The 20557-nt window shown below is 41.4% G+C and overlaps 1 protein-coding gene across 3 annotated transcripts in view; it reads left to right on the forward strand.

Annotated features, from left to right (window-relative positions):
• Window positions 1–283: 283 nt before the first annotated feature.
• LOC143981452 (NACHT, LRR and PYD domains-containing protein 3-like) overlaps window positions 284–20557 on the forward strand; it is a 102146-nt gene continuing 81872 nt past the window's right edge. For all 3 annotated transcript variants that reach the window (XM_077479299.1, XM_077479300.1, XM_077479301.1), the window contains exons 1-3: window positions 284–335; window positions 8327–8626; window positions 11995–12033. In XM_077479299.1, coding sequence (XP_077335425.1) covers window positions 299–335; window positions 8327–8626; window positions 11995–12033 — 376 coding nt within the window. In that variant the 5' untranslated portion in view covers window positions 284–298. The remainder of the gene's footprint in view (window positions 336–8326; window positions 8627–11994; window positions 12034–20557) is intronic.

The raw sequence follows: 20557 nt of genomic DNA on the forward strand, positions 1-20557 counted from the left end.
GTGGAGGTGACACCTAAATATATGAGCCTGTAAAAATTGGGGCCCTAAACAGGGTGAAATTCCTTTGTGACCCCCGAGATACTAATCAGATAAATGCTGGAATGAAGTTATTTATTGACCATCATAGTTATGGGCTGTAAATGACAGAAGTCCATTTCAGATCTTCCCAGATTGGACACCTAGACAGCCAATCGTTATTCACATAAGGAAGCAAATTCCTGTTCATTGCACTACAAATGAGATTGTTATTGTTTGGTCTCTTTCCAGGTGATGTAATCTCAGGTCATCTTCTGATGTCATGGGGACCTTATACTCCAAATTCTGTTGCTCACAAGGTATGACTGCTGATCCTGACCATCCTTTCCAATGTTTTCCTCCATCTCACATCTCCAGAGATTGGAATTAGATGATAGGACATCTTATGTCTCCATAGTCTGGATATTTCCTGTAGACATCTGGTCAGTCCACCCATTAGAAGAGTTCAGGAGCTTTTCATCAATTCCACCATCACATTCCCGTGTCTTCAGATTTTATTTATCAGTGATGGAAATGATCTTCTGAGATGGTCCAGTGATCCATAATGACTGGAGGACCCCAAATGTTATGGTTATTTGTGTAGTGGTCGGGGGAATCCTTTGTCTATTATCCTAAGGAGAAAACAGCCCCGTGTCACATGACACATACTGCTGGGATATTTGGGGGTAATCTGAATTCTTAGTTCACACTGATCAGACTCATCATTATTCAGGGGGGAGGTTTCTTAAAGGATTTATAGTTTATTTTAGTTAACTATGAAACAATAAACATAATAATAATTTAAAATCCCTACATATACATTAGGAGGTCTATATATTTATAAAAATATTATGAGCTTGTGTCATTTCTACAACCATCACTGATAATCCCCATAGTTTGTCTAACAGGTTTACTTCCTATAATCATCAGCTCCATCTAGTGGCCATAATACAGTATTTTCTTAAAATAACTCAACCAGTCATATATGACATTATGGCCACTAGATGGAGCTGAAGATTATAGGATATAAACATATTACACACATTATGTGAATTATTCATGAAGGTGATTATTTTTAATAAATAGACCCCTGAGTGTTTGCACCCAATATTCATCCATCTGAGAGGTAACTTACCAATATGGAGGCGATTGTGTGAGATTGTGAAATCAATCTCTCCATAGAATAATGTACATATACACATATTGAAGGAACATTTAATTTCCCTTCCCTGCTATATGTTCTTTATAGCATTGCCAGCTGCCAGTACAGACTTGCAGTGCCTTGAAAAAGTATTCATACCCCTTGAAAATGTCCACATTTTGTCATGTTACAGCCAAAAACATAAATGTATTTTATTGGGATTTTATATGATAGACCAACAAAAATTGGACATTGTATTGTATATAGTACCTCTGCACTAAACCCTATGGGTGTGATGTAAAGGGAAGATGGGCTACTGCTGCATGCACTGGTAAAGGGAAAAACTCTAACCCTAATAAGAATAGGTAAATGTGTAATAGTGCTGCGCTGTATGGGGAAAGGGGGGAAGACAAGGGAAGAAAGGGGGGAGTGGGTGATCTGGGGTGAATAAAGCATAAAAAGTGATATTACACCATAAAAATAGCTAATTATAAAACACGCTATATGTTCCCTATAGTAAATGATTAATATTGATATCAAACAACAATTGTTAAATAAATAATGTGGATCAAAGTGTCATAGTGATACACATATGATACAATAGCGAGTGCTAGAAGTTAAAGTGCAAAAACTCAAATAAAGTAACTAGTGCACACATATATGAAATGATCAACTAAAATAATCGCACTCAGAAATAAATCCGTAAAACAATCCGTATAAATAAAGTGCTAAGTGCCAATGAGTCGAAACAATCAATCGCATAGATGGATAAAGTGGGAGTGAAAACAGTGTAACTATTGCTGCCGTGTTATTCAGGTATTCAAACCAAATCCACGTTTTGTGCTGTGCAAATCATGCAGGCAATTCAGTGGCACACTCCTTCTTTCCCCTTCGTGGGATAAATGGATGGATGTCCCCTTACCTTACCGCTGTAAGGTTACAGCGCATAACAACATGTATTGGTCACTATGGGGCTTCCTCTCTCTTGTATCGGATGATTATATGGCAGATGAACCTCATAAAATGCAAGAAACGTTGCCAAATAGTGTAGTATTTTGATAAATCAATTTTTTATTAAATAAAGTTGTCTGGCTACTCACATTTTAGAAGGTAAAAACAGGTATTGAATGTAAACAGAACGGTGGACAACGGGTCTGGACGTCACTTCCGGTGTCTCTCTCTCTCTCTCTTTCCGCACGTGTTCGTCACTGTCACGTGACTTCATCAGGGAATAGACAGAGAGAAAGAAGTGTCCCTTATATACCTTTATTTTACTTATTACGACGGCCATTTTGTTGAAGTCCGGTGGCCGGAAATACAATCGCGGCCATTTTCTTGTCTATCTTGCGCAGGTAATATGACCGAAGTATAAGCGCGGCCATTTTCTTATCTACCATGCGCTGGTGATAATACAGTGGAGGCAAATAAGTGATGATCTCCATTTTGTTGTAGTCCATACCTCAAATGAATGGATATAAATACTAATTACCACTGTGTCAGACACCAGGTGTGTTGGTGAACTTATATTCGCCGGTTAATACAGTCTATGTGTATACCGGAACGGTCAGAGATAGGGTGACACCAGAAATGTAGGCATCGCTGTTTACATAAATTGAAACACTTTTAATAAAATCATTACATAAAACCACAATATAGAAAAATAAAAAGTAATGAATAATAAATAATGAATAAAAAAAATAAATAACAATAAAAATGAATATAAATAAAGATGAAAATAAAAATAAAAATAGAAATGTAAATAAAAATAAACATATAAAAAATATAAAAATATAGACCCTATTGTTATAAAAGTGATGTTAATAGCAAAATTGACCATAGATGTATTAAACATCGTATATATAACCTGGCCCAAAAGTTAATCTCCTAAAATTGTTAAGCTGTTATACAAAAAAATAGTGTGTAAAAAAAGAGATTTTTTTATAAAAAATTCCTAATATGTTAAATTACTCTAGAAGGGGGAGCAATGTGTAAAAAGGACCCAAAGAATATTATGTTTAAAAATCACTAATAAAACAGTTCAAGTCGAAGTCTATATGTAAGCCTTGTGGCGCAAAAGTATCCATGATAAAAATCCATTTGGATTCTAACTGGCTTAGCGTTCTCACTTTGTGACTTCCCCGCCAATGTTTGATGTACGGTTCTATACCCCAAAATTTGAGCTGGGAGGGGTCCCTATTATGAACCATCGCAAAGTGTTTTGACACACTGTGTTTATCGAACCCCTTTTTGATATTTTGTATGCGTTCCTTCAAACTGGTTTTTAACGGTCTCTTATTGCGGCCCACATACTGAGGCCACAACTGCATTCAAGCGCGTAGACTGCCCCTTCAGTACTACAGCAGATGAAGTTTTTAATCTCATACATGTTGCCTGTAGATGTAGAGGTAAAATTTTTCCTTTTCGTATTCTGACATTTGGTGCTCACACATGCGAAACATCGTTTGCACAGGTAGAACCCTTTGCCTGAAAAGAATGTAAAATTATTTTTGTGAGGATCTGGAATATTTTTCACCATCCTATCACGGATGGTTGGGGCCCGTCTGTAGACAAATTTGGGCTTTGGAGGGAGAATGGTTTGTAATTGTCTATCAGCTAGCAAGATATTCCAATTGCGTCTGATTATTCTTTCTACCTCCTTATATTGAATGTTATAATCCAAGACAATGGGTACTGTGTCTGTCGAGGCCTCATACTTTGATTTATTTACCATTAATGTTTTCCGATCAATGTCTGCTACCAGTGGCATAACTAGAACCTTCAGGGCCCCGATGCAAGAAACCATGAAGGGCCCCCCTGAAACCCAGCCAGGGCCCTTCCCTCCGAGTCCGGTGGTGGAACTCCAGGGCTTGGTCACAGGTATGACCTTTGTGAGCCCTATAGTTCCACCACTGGTATCAGTAGTTTTTTTTTATTATTTTTATTTTTTATTTTTAGGTGCCCCATTGGGGGACTGTCCCGGCCGAGGACACAGGTCATGCAGGGAATGCACAACTAGGTGCTCATGCACACGGACGTTTTAAAAAACTGGCTGCAAAGCTAGCTCCGATGCCAGGAAAAATCGTTGTTAAAAACAAGATTTTTACCACGTTTTGCATTGGTGTTTTTGCGCGTTTTTGCGCGTTTTTTAGCGTTAGCGTTTAGTAGCGTTTTTTAAGAAACACATCTCTTGGCTATAGCACTCAGAAAACAAAGAAAATATGTTGCGCGTTTATGCGCGTTTTTGCGCGTTTGTGCGCGTTTTCCCGCGATTCGCGTTTTTACAGCTCTAGCTCCACGCCACGGAACGCACTGGTCCTGCGTTTTTTTTACAGCTTAAAAACGTCTATGCCATTTGCAGCTCAAAAACGCCTAGGTGGGCATGAAGCCATAGACTAACATGGACAACCGTTTTTAAGCTGCAAAAAAAGCTCAAAAAAGTTGCTGTAAAAACGTCCGTGTGCATGAGGCCTAAAGAGCAGCCAGTGCGATAGTCGAGCATGGAGCTCTGCTAGTCACCCTCCACCTCCAGCCACCCGTGTGCATGGTGCACTGGTACCCCTAGCTGCCTATGCTGCTGCAGGCCATATGTAGAGGGGGCTGCATGGGCCCCCTGCATCACAGGGCCCGGTTGCGGCTGCTGCACCCCCTATAGTTATGCCCCTGTCTACTACTTCTTTTACTTATTCCATCAATGAACTCGCTGTCATAACCTTTCTCCAAAAAATTAGACCTCAATGTAGCTGCTTGTATTTCATAGGATGTCTTATCCACGCAGTTTCTGCGTATCCTCATGAGTTGTCCTTTCGGTATATCAAATAGCCAATTCCTATGGTGGTAACTTTGAAGTGGAAGGTAGCTGTTTCTATCAACCTCTTTGAAAAAGGTCTTAGAGGAGAGGGTATTATTATTCTGTGTGATTGTCAAGTCTAGGAAGTTGATTTGCTCATTGCTTATTTCCCAGGTGAGGTGGATATTTCTATCATTATTATTTAATTTTTCCAGGAAGCTATTTAATTCTTCTTTTGCACCTCTCCATATTATCATGATATCGTCTATATATCTTCTGTATATACACAGATTTTCTGGTATATTCATGAATACCTCTTCTTCCTCCCACTTGGCCATAAAAAGGCTCACTACACTGGGGGTAAATTTGGCTCCCATTGCCACCCCAGTTTTCTGAAAATAATAGGATCGGTTATACCAGAAATAGCTGTTTTTTAACATGAAATCTGGGCTTTTGATAATGAACTTCCTCTGGCTGCAGGGGAGAGTTGTGTATTTCTTTAAGCCCCATTTGGCTGCTTCACATGCACGGTGATGTGGGATTATCGTGTACAGCGAGGACACGTCTGCTGTTGCTATTAGCCATGGTTCCTCACTTGTGGGTAGATTAATAGTTGTAACATGTGTTTGGTATCCTTAAGGTAGGCTTGAGATTTTTGAACTGCTGGTTGAAGAAAAAAGTCAATGTATTGGCCTATACGTGATGTCAGCGAGTCAATCCCATTTACTATGGGTCTTGGTGGAGGATTATTTTGGTCCTTATGAATTTTAGGTAAGGAATAAATGATGGGAGTCCGGCATGATTTGGGTATGAGGTATTTTGCCTCTTTTTTATTAAGAATTTGTTTCTTCAGACCTAAGTGTACTACCTGTTCAAGTGCCTTTCTACACTTATGCATTGGATTTCCTAGTAGGTGGCTATAGGTGTTGTCATCTTGTAACAGGGAGTCCATACTGAGATAATATTGTTCTTTGGAAAGAACTACTATGTCTCCCCCTTTATCCGTGGGACGAATTACCAAATCCTTTCTTTTGATACATTTTTTAATTCCATTCTTTATATATTTGGGTTCTTCCTTCTTTTAGATTTTTAATGTCTTCAGCTCGTCAGTCACTATTCTTTTGAATTCATCTATATGTTTGCCATCCTTTACAGGCGGATTAAAAGTGGACTTCAACAAAATGGCCGCCGTGATAAGTAAAATAAGGGCATATAAGGGACACTTCTTTCTCTCTGTCTATTCCCTGATGAAGTCATGTGACAGTGACGAACACGTGCGGAAAGAGAGAGAGAGAGAGACGCCGGAAGTGACGTCCAGACCCGTTGTCCACCGTTCTGTTTACATTCAATACCTGTTTTTACCTTCTAAAATGTGAGTAGCCAGACAACTTTATTTAATAAAAAATCGATTTATCAAAATACTACACTATTTGGCAATGTTTCTTGCATTTTATGAGGTTCATCTGCCATAAAATCATCCGATACAAGAGAGAGGAAGCCCCATAGTGACCAATATATGTTATGCGCTGTAACCTTACAGCGGTAAGGTAAGGGGACATCCATCCATTTATCCCACGAAGGGGAAAGAAGGAGTGTGCCACTGAATTGCCTGCATGATTTGCACAGCACAAAACATGGATTTGGATTTTGCCTGAATACCACGGCAGCAATAGTTGCACTGTTTTCACTCCCAGTTTATCCATCTATGCGATTAATTGCTTGGACTCATTGGCACTTAGCACTTTATTTATACGGATTGTTTTAGGGATTTATTTCTGAGTGCGATTATTTTAGTTGATCATTTCATATATGTGTGCACTAGTCACTTTATGCGAGTTTTTGCACTTTAACTTCTAGCACTCGCTATTGTATCATATGTGTATCACTATGACACTTTGATCCACATTATTTATTTAACAATTGTTGTTTGATATCAATATTAATCATTTACTATAGGGAACATATAGCGTGTTTTATAATTAGCTATTTTTATGGTGTAATATCACTTTTTATCCTTTATTCACCCCCAGATCACCCACTCCCCCCTTTCTTCCCTTGTCTTTCCCCCTTTCCCCATACAGCACAGCACTATTACACATTTACAAATTGGACATTAATTGTGAATTTAAAGAAAAATGATAAATGGCTTTCAAAATGTTTTACAAATAAATCTGCAAAAAGTGTGGTATATATTTGTATTCAGCCCCCTTTACTCTGATACCCCTAACTAAAATTCTAGTGCAACCATTTGCCTTCAGAAGTCACTTAATTAGTAAATAGAGTCCACCTGTGTGTAATTTAATCTCAGTATAAATAAAGCTGTTCTGTGAAGCCCTCAGAGGTTTGTTAGAAAACCTTAGTGAACAAACAGCATCATGAAGGCCAAGGAACACACCAGACAGGTCAGGGATAAAGTTGTGGAGAATTATAAAGCAGGGTTAGGTTATAAAAAAATCTCCCAAGCTTTGAACATCTCACAAAGCTCTGTTCAATCCATCATCGGGAAATGGAATAAGTATGGCACAACTGTAAACCTACCAATACATGGCCGTCCACCTAAACAGACAGGCTGGGCAAGGAGAGCATTCATCAGAGAAGAGCCAAGAGGCCCATGGTAACACTGGAGGAGCTGCAGAGATCCACATGTGGAATAAGGTGCTCTGGTCAGATGAGACCAAAATTTTATTTTTTGGCCTAAAAACCAATTGCTATGTGTGGCGGAAAATGAACACTTCACATTACTCTGAGCTCACAATCCACACCGTGAAACATGGTGGTGGCAGCGTCATGTGGCGGGGATGCTTTTCTACAGCAGGGACGGGGAAGCTGGTCAGAGTTGATGGGAAGATGGATGGAGACAAATACAGGGAAATCTTAGAAGAAAACCTGTTAGAGTGTGCAAAAGACTTGAGACGGGGGCGGAGGTTCACCTTCCAGCAGGACAACGACCCGAAACATCCAGCCAGGGCTACAATGGAATGGTTTACATCAAAGCATATTCATGTGTTAGAATGGTCCAGTCACTGTCCAGACCTAAATTGAATTGAAAATTTGTGGCAAGACTTGCAACTGTCATTGCAGTGAAAAGTGGTTATACAAAGTATTGACTCAGCATAATACAAATCCCCCTCCCCCACACTTTTCACATATTTATTTGAAAACCATTTATCATTCTCCTTCTACTTCACAATTATGTCCACTTTGTGTTGGTCTATCACATAAAATCCCAATAAAATACATTTACGTTTTTGGATGTAACATGACAAAATGTGGAAAATTTCAAGGGGTTTGAATACTTTTTCAAGGCACTGTATCTGCTGTCGTGTGTCAGAAATCATCCAATCAGAATTAATTTTTATAGTTGTTGCTTGTTCTCTCTGCAGGGTCGGCTCCTGGTGTCCTGGGAAAGGTCCCACAAACCCCCGGGGATCTTATCATATATTCTCTGGAGGATCTGAATACAAGTGACTTCAAGAGATTTAGGAACAAATTGTCTGATTTCTCCTATGGAGATACATGTCCCATCCCCCGAGGAAAACTAGAAAATGCAGACTGGATCACCACCAAGGACCTCCTTATAGACAAATATGGAGAAGAGGCTCTGGATGTCACCATTCATGTCTTTGAAGTCATCAATCTGAAGGGACCAGCAAATGAGCTCAAGGAAAGGAGAGCACAAAATGGTGAGTCCCCATCTATAATGTTCATTTTCGATCAGTTCCCGATCAATATCTGTGTGAGGAAGAGCCAGGAATGTCATCCAGGGAAAGCCAGTGACCAATCAGGAGCTTCCAACTGGATGAACCACTTCCCAATGACAGTACGCAAATATGAGGCCTCACGGAAGTATACATACAGAAGCCATTATATAATACATTGTATACATACAGAATCCCTTATATAATAAGTTGTATACACACAGCATCCTTTATATAGTATAATGTTATATACATACAGGATATATTATATAATACATTGTATACATACAGGATCCATTATATAATACATTGTATACATACAGGATCCATTATATAATACATTGTATACATACAGGATATATTATATAATACATTGTATACATACAGGATATATTATATAATACATTGTATGCATACAGGATATATTATATAATACATTGTATACATACAGGATATATTATATAATACATTGTATGCATACAGGATATATTATATAATACATTATATACATACAGGATCCATTATATAATACATTGTATACATTTAGGATATATTGTATAATACATTGTATACATACAGGATATATTATATAATACATTATATACATACAGGATCTATTATATAATACATTGTATACATACAGGATCCATTATATAATACATTGTATACATTTAGGATATATTATATAATACATTGTATACATACAGGATATATTATATAATACAGGATTGAAAACAAGCCAATTATGGCTCTCACAGCAGAGCATGCTATGATTGGCCAAAGAATTCAGGTCAGGTACATATTTTGGCCAATCATCAGATGTCAATGCACTGCGATCTCGCAGTGCATTATGGGGCATTCCGCGGTGATCAAATTTGCCGTGAACTCCCCATAATGTTTGTTATTCGGTGAATGGTTGAACACCCAATGTTTGGGTCAAACTTACGTTTGACTTGAACATCGGGCCCATCCCTCGTGATGATATGTACATGTAGCGCACTACTCCATTGGGAGCTGCTGTGTGTTCATACTTTACTGCTAACTGTGACGGATCTCGGATACTCCTGCTGAGCATCTCCACCAGACCTGTGTCTCCTGTCCTCCAAATGCACCGCAGCCTGCAGATTCCCCATAACCAGCCTTTAACCCCTCAATCACCAGACAAGCCACACAGGTGTTGAGGGTTAAACATCCAGAGTATAAACTGTTTATTAAGTGCCAAATATACACTTTTAACATAGCTAGGGACACCCCCCTTAGCCTGGTCATAGAGGGGGTAGGGGACAAGGAAGAACCAATGGAAACTCAACAATTGTATATTCAAACAACTACAGTTGGAGCACATGAAGGGATTATGACAAGCAGGCGGCCCCTCCTTACACATCCCCTGCTGAGATGTCTCTAGTCCAGACCTATTGTCTACATGCCATGACCCAACACAATTAACACAACAACAAGGGGGGGAGAGAAGGGATGCAGCATTACATTACATTACATTATCTCAGTGCCATCTTGTATATGTCTTTATCAGCTAAAAGTACATTGTTTGTGGAATAAAAGTATATATTTAACCCAGCCAGGCCAATAGGTTTAGGTAGCCAGGAATGACTCCACAAGCCCAGCCACAGATACCGCATTCACCCGGTTCCGATGAACTGGTGACTCTGGACACAAATGTCTGGAGGTGGTATCTTCTCCAGGTGGGAGATGGCAAATAGCCCTCTAAACCCCAATGTTCTCTGCTGGGCCATAGTCTATGGGTAGGAGGCGAGCCCACAGCCCCCTCCAAAACACACAGTGACATTGGGTTCTGTCACACATACCTCCGTTCTTCCACCCCGGCACGATTCACCACAAAAGCAGTCAATAAAGGTTGAACAGATAACTTTATTCTTCTTGGTTTCAGTCATTACAAGTGTGTTAAAGGAATGTATGAGCTTCCTCTTCCTTATGGTTCCTTACAGTATTTAAGTCCCTTTCCTTTAATGAACTGACAACGCCCCTCTGAAAAGCCCCTTGGTATTTGGATGCTGGAAGTCCCAGGCCTCACCTGCCTTTCTTGTCTCCTGCGATCCTCCCAGGTCAGTTCAGGAAAGTCCGGGTTAACATCCCGGTCTACTCCATCCTCCTTGCAGCTACTTCCCGTTTCTTGTAGTTAGAACTATCCCAGCCGGGATGCCTGGTTCCCTTCTCCCAGGGTTTCTTTGATGACTTGGTGTAGTTGAACCATCCAGCACTGAGGTCTCTGAACCCTCAGGCCTTCAGGTTTGGTTCCTGCTCTCCAGCATTGGGGTCTCTGAACCCCCAAGCCTTCAAGCCTGCTCCTTGGCGTCACATTTTGTCTGTTTCTCTGGACTCAGTTTCTTCCCATCTCCCCCAGGAAGCATGTGACCTCAGTATGTATATCAGTCCCGCCCCTGCCCATACAAATTAATGATTGGGCCTGGGCCATGTAAACTGCCTGCACTCCAGTCCCTGACCCGCCTCCTTTCCAGAACATTTCTTGGAGAAAGCAAAGGAGATCTTTCATCTCAGAGTACAGGTGGTCACACCCCCTCTATTCTACTACTCCTCCCCAAACCAAATTAACAACCAGGCCTAAACAAAAAGGGTAAGGCACTGGCAATTTACCTAACACTTACCTACTAGCACCCACCTAAAGGTGGGGGGCGCTACATACAGATTTACTAACACAGGTCAAAGTTGCAAAATTGTGTTCAGGCATTAACATTTGTTTTCCCCTCAGTCACCAAGGGGTTAAATAATCTTTACTGAGAGAGTTTACAGAATAAAATGTATTTGGTTATAAAATTGTGCATGAAGGAAAAGGCTACAGAGTTCAGGAACAATGTAAAAGGGAAGCAGAGTAACACTTCTCCAGGATGCCGGCAGTCAGTCACCATAACACTATGAGATCACTCAGCATGCCGAGCAGAGCAATACAGTCACAGCCACTTGTCTATTATACAGAACTCCATATTTAGAGCTGTATTCCTAGGAGACCCTCATGATTGTTACTTGGGGTTCTGAGCCTTGTGCCCCATGCATCCACCTGAACCTCCATCAGAAAGAGGAGTCAAGGCTCCAGATTCTAGGTGTGTGTCTGTAAACCCTGCATAGAGAACTGGGGGCTTTTCTGGTCCCCCACCATGGTCACATGTCACTGCAATGTGCTGAGATGTTACCAGGCAAAGACTCTCCCATCACCTGGAGGAGGAGAGACTCCAATCTACAGAGGGTTGGTGGGATGATGGTGTCTGGGAGGATCTGCTACACTAATAACTCTCTTAGTTATTATTTTATACATTTCAGAGGTTTGTCAGGACTAATCACTTCCCTAATCTTATTTCCAGCCAAACTGAAAAAGACGACACATAGCAAAACATTATCAGGTTAGTAGGACATCCATGTTTCATATGAAATCTCTTCTGGATGAACATTTTGTTTTTATTGTAGTCTGGATCATTGGTGGAACTACCAGGGTCAGAAAGGTTGCACTTGAGACTGGGTCCTGGCATTCTGCCACTGTAGGGGGCCCAAGATGGCAGCAAGGGGACCCACTGCAGAACATTCCACACTGCTGATCCCAAAGTTGTTCAACTTGCTTGCAACCTTCTTGTGACTTGCTTGTGATTTTGTGATTTAACATTGTAGTCTATGGCACTCAAATCTTACCAAAGTCACAGAAGAGTATTGCAGGAACCTTTTTCTTTGTTACTTTGACTTAAGTTGCATTGATTAGGATATCACGCATGTGACTTGTGTTGCAAGTCAAATGATAAGTCACAGCAGTGGGAACCTGGGCTTATAAAGGACTAGAGAAAAGGTTCCTGCCTCAGAGAGAAGAGCCCCAGTCTTGGAGGGAAGGGCCCTGGGACCAGAATAAAGGGCCTGGGACTGACAGAAAGGGCCCCTGTGGTAGGGGGCCTTAATGGTTTCTTGAACAAGTGTAAAGAGATATCTGCGCTTAATACATAAAAAAGCCAGCAGCCGAGGACTATCACCCAAATATCGGGCACCAAGAAAAAAGCAGAACTGTCACAAGCAGAGAGTGGAGGGGGAGGAGGACATAGGGGCAGAGAGAGGAGAGCAGATAGAAGGCTGCAAATGATGGAGGCACGTAAACTGACCACAGTGTCAGGTCTCAGCGGCCATGACACACCGTGGTCAGTTTACAGAAGGGAGGGCAGAAACTGGCAGGATCAGCCAGGTATTTCAGGTGTTACAAGAAGCCAAATGACACGGGACAAGCACTGTGCTGTATAACATGCTTTAAAGGAGCAGGATCAATTTTTTGGGGTTAACAAACACATTAAATGAAAGTGCAGCGATAGGGAAAAAAAGTGCAATTCATGGGAATCACACAACACACGTGATATGCCGACATCCAAATATGGTATAATAAAGTGCAATTGTGTAATAATTTATACAGTTTGAAATGAAATAAATCATAAGATGTGTACAATATAATATCACAAGTGCAAACAAAAAGAAAAGTTCATATGCAGCTGATTTTCATCAGAAGAAGCCCCATGAAGAGGGGTGTATTGGGAATGACGATTGAATGCCCGGCAGCGTTAAATGACATCATGGTAAATGAAAAATTACTGCGATAGCATCAGACACCCATGCTAAATTCCTTCGGGTTTGGCAGCCCTGGGTGGCTTATACCTGCCCATCTAGATTTGATCAGGTTCTCCTCTCCCTTTAAATACTGACTGTTCCCCCCCCACTCCATGGACCCCCCACCCCTCCTCCTTCCACATTTCCCTCCCCATCCCCCCTTTTCTTTTCTTTTCTCTTTCTCTCTTCTCTACACTGCCATTACTAATTATCTCTCTTAATTGCTCTTCTCACCCCTAAATCTGTCTCTCAGCGCACACAGGCTACCCAGTGGTAATCTCTAGCCAGTAGTGGGTACTCAAGTCCCCTTTCGAAAGCAGCCTTGATTCATCTTATCGTTGTGCAAGAGTTTTGTCTGAACTTCCATGTGCTATGTGGTTATGCGACATAGGAGTCCCATTGGACACATGAACTCTGGCCGTCCCTAAGCCCCCCTTAGTTATGCTCTATGGAGTGCGGCTACGTGTTACAGCCCGCCTCGGATACTCCTTGAGGATTATTATAGGTCGGGCACTAGCCCAACTTTATGATCATATGTAACTCTTCACTTGTTACTTATGTGTATTTGACAGATTTTTGTTATACTTGTACTGTCTCACTGATGTGAATCTTCAATAAAACTTTTGTAAAAGAATGCCCGGCAGCGTGATACCGATCACCACATATAAAATGAAGTCTTACCAGAAAGCCAGCCCCCCCTTATTCAGGGAGGTCACAAAGCGCTTTGTTGGGTCTGTGATCCCCAGAAAAGATCTCCTGACATCTCTCTCCAGTATCCTCAGAAGATATATACCAGGAATGTCAGTCGATCGGGGCGTGGTGTTATAGAAAAGCCTCAGAGCCAGAGTATATAGAGACACAAAAGACCCCACATAGTATAAGATTGTGTTTTCTTTGCAGTTTATTAGAAGCAGTGCAAATACACAGGAGAGCAAAAAGTTCGAGCTGAGAACATGTCTCAATCCAAACACTTCCTTCAAATTTAGACATCGATTGAATATGTGCAGTAACGTGTGTACGTGTCCATCCCAATGATCATTTTGTCATAAATGACATCATCAGGGGTATGTACACACGCCTCTACCTGCACTATAAATGTTCCAATTGGTAGACAAGGGAGCACAGCCATTGGTCAAAAGATCAACTCAAGGTCAATCATTAATTGCCACAATCGAGGTGAGAATGTAAATGATTTTGGTCTAGCCTTTTTTACCACATATTCGAGTCATCATTGGACAATTAAGAGAATTATCAAGTGACACTGGCCAGTCATCAAGAATGACCGTGTCCTTGGTTCTATAGCATCATATAGTCCAAGGGTCATTTTCAGAGGGGCATCTAACCTAAGGAATACGGTAGCGGCCACCAGATTGCAAGGTGAAATATTACAGGTGGTACATCATGGCCAGACAGGGTTCATGCCGGGTAGAGAAACCAAGGACAACACCATCAGAGCCCTCCATATGTTACATTGGATACAGCACAGACCCAGTAAGATCCCAAGTGTAGTTCTATTGATGCACGCTGAAAAGGCCATAAATAGAGTGAATTGGACATTTATGATGGAAGTATTAAAGGGAATAGGCCTGGGGAAAAGAATGAGGGGATGGGTGACAGCATTATATGCTGGACCAAAAGCAAGGGTGAAAGTGAATGGGACCCTATCAGGGGGGTTTGATATAGCGAATGGCACAAGGCAGGGGTGCCCATTGTCCCCAATACTGTTAGCACTTGTGCTAGAACCTCTTAAGCAAAATAAGGGAAAATAAAGGGATAAAGGGAGTAGGAATTGGGGAAAGAGAATATAAAGTATTGGCATATGCCAACGATCTACTATTTTTTTTATCAAATCCCCAAGAATCTATAAGAGAAGTGATGCAGGAGGGGTGAGGAAATACGAGGAATTGTCAAATTTTAAAATTAATATGGAGAAATCAATATTATTACCCATTCACGTATCACCATCATTGACAGCATGCATACAAAATAAATACCCGTTTGTGTGGCACAGGAGGTCCCTGTATTACCTGGGAGTGCATACCTCTGCAGATGTAAAACTATTGTACGAACAAAATTATAATCCCATATTAGATAAAATAGCAGAAGATCTGCAGTGATGGAAAGGTCAGGCACTATCATTGTTTGGGAGAGTTAATACCCTAAAGATGAACATAATACCCAGACTGCTGTATGTGCTGTATACAGTACCCATCCCACTCCCACAGATATTCTTTAAAAGGAAACAAAAAATATTCCTGTCCTTTATTTGGAAAAATGGGAGTGCAAGAATAGCATACAAAATCCTATGTCGAAGTAAAGAAAAGGGAGGAGTCGGGCTGCCGGATATAGCACAATACTATAGAGCAATGACATTGGTGAGAATTCTGCATTGGTGTCATGACTCTGATAGTTCTAAGCATAGGAAACATGCGCCCCTTCACAGGCATACTATAGACACCCCCCAGGTACGAAATTTAAAGGAATATTACACTTTTATTGTTTCACTTTACGCATTATTAAAATCACTGCTCCTGAAAAAACGTCAGTTTTTAAAACTTTTTTTTGCATTGATCCATGTCCGCTGGGGCAGGACCCGGATCCCCAAACACTTTAGGACAATAACTTGCTTATTAGCTTATTACTTATTAGCCTGTAAAATTAGCACTTTAGATTTTGAACGTTCGAGTCCCATAGACTTTAATAGGTTTCTAAAATTCACATGAAGTTTAGGTCTGTTCACAGGTTCTGGTGTGAACCAAACCGGGGGGGGGGGGGGGTTTAGCTCATCCTTAAAAGACACATACAAATGACTTAAGCCTAGAAAGAAGGAAGAAAGATGTAAGTAACCTGTATAGACGGCACAAATAAAACAGATTATAAACAAGGCACTAGGAGGAGAAGGAAGGAGGGGAAATGGACGGGCAAAGCTGGGGGAGCCAATCTCCAAAAATGGACAGAGGGTAGAAGATAAAAAATGGAGAATTTTGTCTTATCCTCTTTATATTGCAGATATAGATATATCACGTAAATGACAAATGTAATAAGGGAGAAAATGTTTAATACAGTTTGAATTATGAAAAAAAAAATATGGTAGCGCCCCTAAGCACCTAGTGTCCCTAATCCCCCTACTAGACTGTCAGACTTTCACATACCTGACTGATGAGACCAATGGAGCAGAGGAATGTCTCCCTTACGTGTCTAATTTGCGGCCGATGGTATGAAAGCCTGGCGGGTCAGTTGCAGGAAGGGTGGCTCTGGGATCCTGGATGCAGTAGAAATGGTCAACAACTGAACAGCAGACAGGCAGGCAGGTGCACAGGCAGATGATGCTGGAGCAGGAGCAGAGCAAACAGGTCAGGTCACAGGCAAGGTCAACAACAGGCGGGCAATGAGGTACCAGAGGAGCAGATGGGTTCAGAATCAAAAGCAGGCCAAGGTCAGGCAGAAGGAAAGGCGAAATGTCAAGCCGGGTCGTCAGGAGATCAAACGCACAAGACAGGTAGACAGGAGCAGTGGTGACAGGGAACTGCAGATCAGACAGCACCAACCCAGGGTGCACTTCCAGTTAAAATAGGCCGATATATAATAGGTGTACGTGCCCGTGCACATAGGCGTACGCGCCTGTGCTGCTGTTAAGTTGGCAACAAGGGCCCCATTTTTTTTGCCCTTGAGAAGTATGTTCCTCACTGGCGTGGGAGCAATGGCAAGTGGAATATTTCCAGAGCTGAGACCAACTGGATATATAAATTGGGCTCTCATGTGCCTCATGGTTTGAATGTGGAGTAGGACATCAACTGTTTTATTAATAATAGTTCATGTCCTCTCCACCACACGTTACAACTTGTTCCCTTTGAATAAATTAATTTTATTTATTTTTCTTTCATTTTATTTTATTTATTCTACATTTTTTTTCTCAAATTCATCACTATTTTATTCTAGCCATTTTGGGTCCAATATCTTTTTTTTGGGAGTTTGGGCATTTTTTAAACAGCCCTTAAACTCCCCTCTATGTTATCCCACGTGTCTTTGCACACATGGAAGTTTTTTGAAGTTTATCAGCAGGAGAGTTTATGGGATGTTGTCTGAACTCCCTAAAATCGCATTCAAGAGCAGTCCTAAAAACACCAGTTGCCGGTAAAAGCTGTTAAGCGCGGTTTAACGCTGTATACAGGCTTTTCTCTGCAGCATCATACACATGGTCGGACATTCCGACCACAAAATCCGTCAGATTTTTTTCTGACGGATTTTGGCAAAAACTTGTCTTGCATACACACGGTTGTGCAAAGTTGTCGGAAAATCCGATCTTTATGAACGAGGTGAAGTTCAAAACGTATGACGGGACTACGAAGAGGCCAGTAGCCAATAGCTTTCATCCCCAAATTTATTCTGAGCATGCGTGGCACTTTGTGCATTGGAATTCTCTACACACGATCGGAAAAAGTCAGATCAGATTTTGTTGTCAGAAAATTTTGGGTCCTGCTCTCAAACTTTTTCTGTGCGAAATTCTGAGGGAAAAAGTATGCTAGAGCCCACACACGATTGGATTTTCCAACAACCTAATCCAATCTGACTTTTTCCATCGTAATTTCCAACCGTGTGCACGGGACATGCCTCTATTCAAAATCAATTGTTCCCTATGGGAGCCCATTGATTTGAATAGAAGTCGCACCAGAAGCTGGGTCATGCTGATCTGACTTGCGATGCAACTTGTTTTCTGAGGATGTTGAAGGAGAGCCCCCACCAAAATTATTGCACCCCCACAAGTCATTGCACATGTCAGACCCAACATTATGCCAAGAGTTAGTGTCGAGTCAACATCGGAAAAGAAAACAGGGGAAGAAGACAGCAGCGAAGACACAGTAAAAAAGCGAGAAGACAGTGGAGAGAGAAGATCCAGCAGAAGAGGGAGAAGAACCAGAGAGGGAGGAGAACCGGCAGAGGGAGAAGACATTGCCGGAGAAGGGAGAAGAGCCGGAGAGGAGAGAAGAAATCAGAAGAGAGGCCAGAGCTGCTTTAATAAAATACTTTAAAAACCTGTATACTGTGTTTATTTGTGACACTTTTTTAGGTGAATGGGTAGGGGTACAATAAATTTAATTCTTAAAAGGTGCTTCCAGATTTCCATAATACCCCGCCTGCAGACCCCGACCACTACTGGCCAGGCTTGTCGTTAAGAGGCCCTTGTCCTCACCGCCTGGAAGGAAACCACCTGGCCTTTAGGAAAAAACTCAAGACCTTCCTCTTCTAGATGTTGGACAACCAAGCTCTTCCCAGCGCCTTGAGGCAATTCAGTTTGTGTTGTGCGCTATACAAATACTTCATTCATTCATTCATTCATCAACATGGGACAAGTTGCTTTGGGGTGGGGGGGCGCAGGGCCCAGGCAGTGAGCTTGGGACGGAGATCAGTTTCCTCAGGTTGCCTGTTCTCCAGCTGTGGAGCAGAGCTTCGGATCTAGGCGGCCATTCCGGTTGGCAGCAGGCCACGCCCCCATAATTTTATAATTTTATCATTCCATTAGCACACGTTTTAGTGTGTATTGTGCATGGAGCCTAATTGATAGGTTATATTTTGCTCCACAAGATGGCACAGTATATTTTAGTGCCTTTTGTATTGCTGTCTACAAAGGATCTGTTCATCCAGGATGATGGACATGTCATTCCACCAATGACTGCATAGGTCAATCTTTTTCACTTCACCTATGACTGTCTACTAATGACTGTCCTTAAGTTAATCTTTTGACCAATGGTTGTGCTCCCTTGTCTGCCAATTATAGTTTTTTTTTAGCGCAGGTAGAGGGGTGTGTACATACCCCTGATGATGTCATTTATGACATCATGATCATTGGGATGGACCTGTACACACGCTACTGTGCATATTCCATCGCTGTCTGGATTTGAAGGAAGTGTTTGGATTGAGACATGTTCTCAGTTTGGACTTTTTGCTCTCCTGTGTATTTGCACTGCTGCTAATAAACTGCAAAGAAGAGACAATCTTATATTATGTGGAGTTTTTTGTGTCTCTATATACTCCGGCTCTGGGCTTTTCTATAACACCATGCCCCGATCGACTGACATTCCTGGTGTATATCTTCTGAGGATACTGGGGAGAGACGTCCGAAGATCTTTTCTGGGGATCACAGACCCAACAAAGTGCTTTGTGACCTCTCTGAATAAGGGGGGCAGGGCTTTCTGGTAAGACTTCATTTTATTTGTGGTGATCGATATCACGCTGCTGAGCATTCGATCAACTTTTCTTTTTATTTGCACGGTATTTGCACTATATATTATATTACACATATCTTCTGATTAATTTTATTTCAAACTTTACCAATTACACAATTGCACTTTATTATTTCATATTTAGATGTCGGCACATGACTAGTGTATAACATATATGCATTTTGCTACCAACCTATACTCCACTTACCTCCCCATTATATAATAAATAAGACCATACCACTTTTGGAGTAAAATAGGCCGTAGCAGCCATTAATTTATTAAACAAACTGTATAAAATATCCAAAAATATATAACTCTTTAAATAACATAAACCATAATAAATACAGTAACAAAACAATAACAACATCAGTTATGACGAAAACACCAGCTCCCCCTAGTGTTGGTCTTTGCAGGTACACCAATAACCCTCAGGTTATATCCAAAAATTATGACACTATGGTCCCTCTGACGTGGGTTATTGGGCCTCAAGCCGACAGGCTGACTCAGAGACGCCCAACTACTACAATGCCCCTATAACCAATTACCAGGTAACCGCCGTTAACTGGAGTACAACCCACAAGACCCGTACGACTGACAGATCCTGACTTCTTTCAGAACTCTCTTCCTCACCCACAAAGACTAAACACCAGCCACAGCTAACAAGGGTTAGCTTACCCTTGGGAGCCCCGCCACACACGCAATGCTCACTGCGCTCCATCCTGGATCCCCAGTGCCCACAGATCAGTCCCCACATCATTAAAGTGCACTCCATCCTTCTTCCAGTACCACCAAGTTTCAAATTCTAACTCCAGATGTCTGATCCCCAAACCTCCATGCTGTATCACAAACCTGCTGATACCCCTGTTTATTTTGCGTCTGGCCCTGTTCACACCCTCCACTGATCTGACCATCCTACAAGACTGACGAGCCACCATGTCGGACCACACGATGATAGTGTCCGGATAAGACATACGCAGCCGCAGTATGTCGAACTTCATGTCCCGTGTGATATCCAACATGGACCTGACTCCTAAGTCGTTGCCCCCACATGTAAAATCAAAACATCTGGAGG

Source organism: Lithobates pipiens, unplaced genomic scaffold, assembly GCF_037356315.1.
Source record: "Lithobates pipiens isolate NorthernLeopardFrog02 unplaced genomic scaffold, aLitPip1_a1.2 Scaffold_157, whole genome shotgun sequence".
Lineage (NCBI taxonomy): Eukaryota > Metazoa > Chordata > Amphibia > Anura > Ranidae > Lithobates > Lithobates pipiens.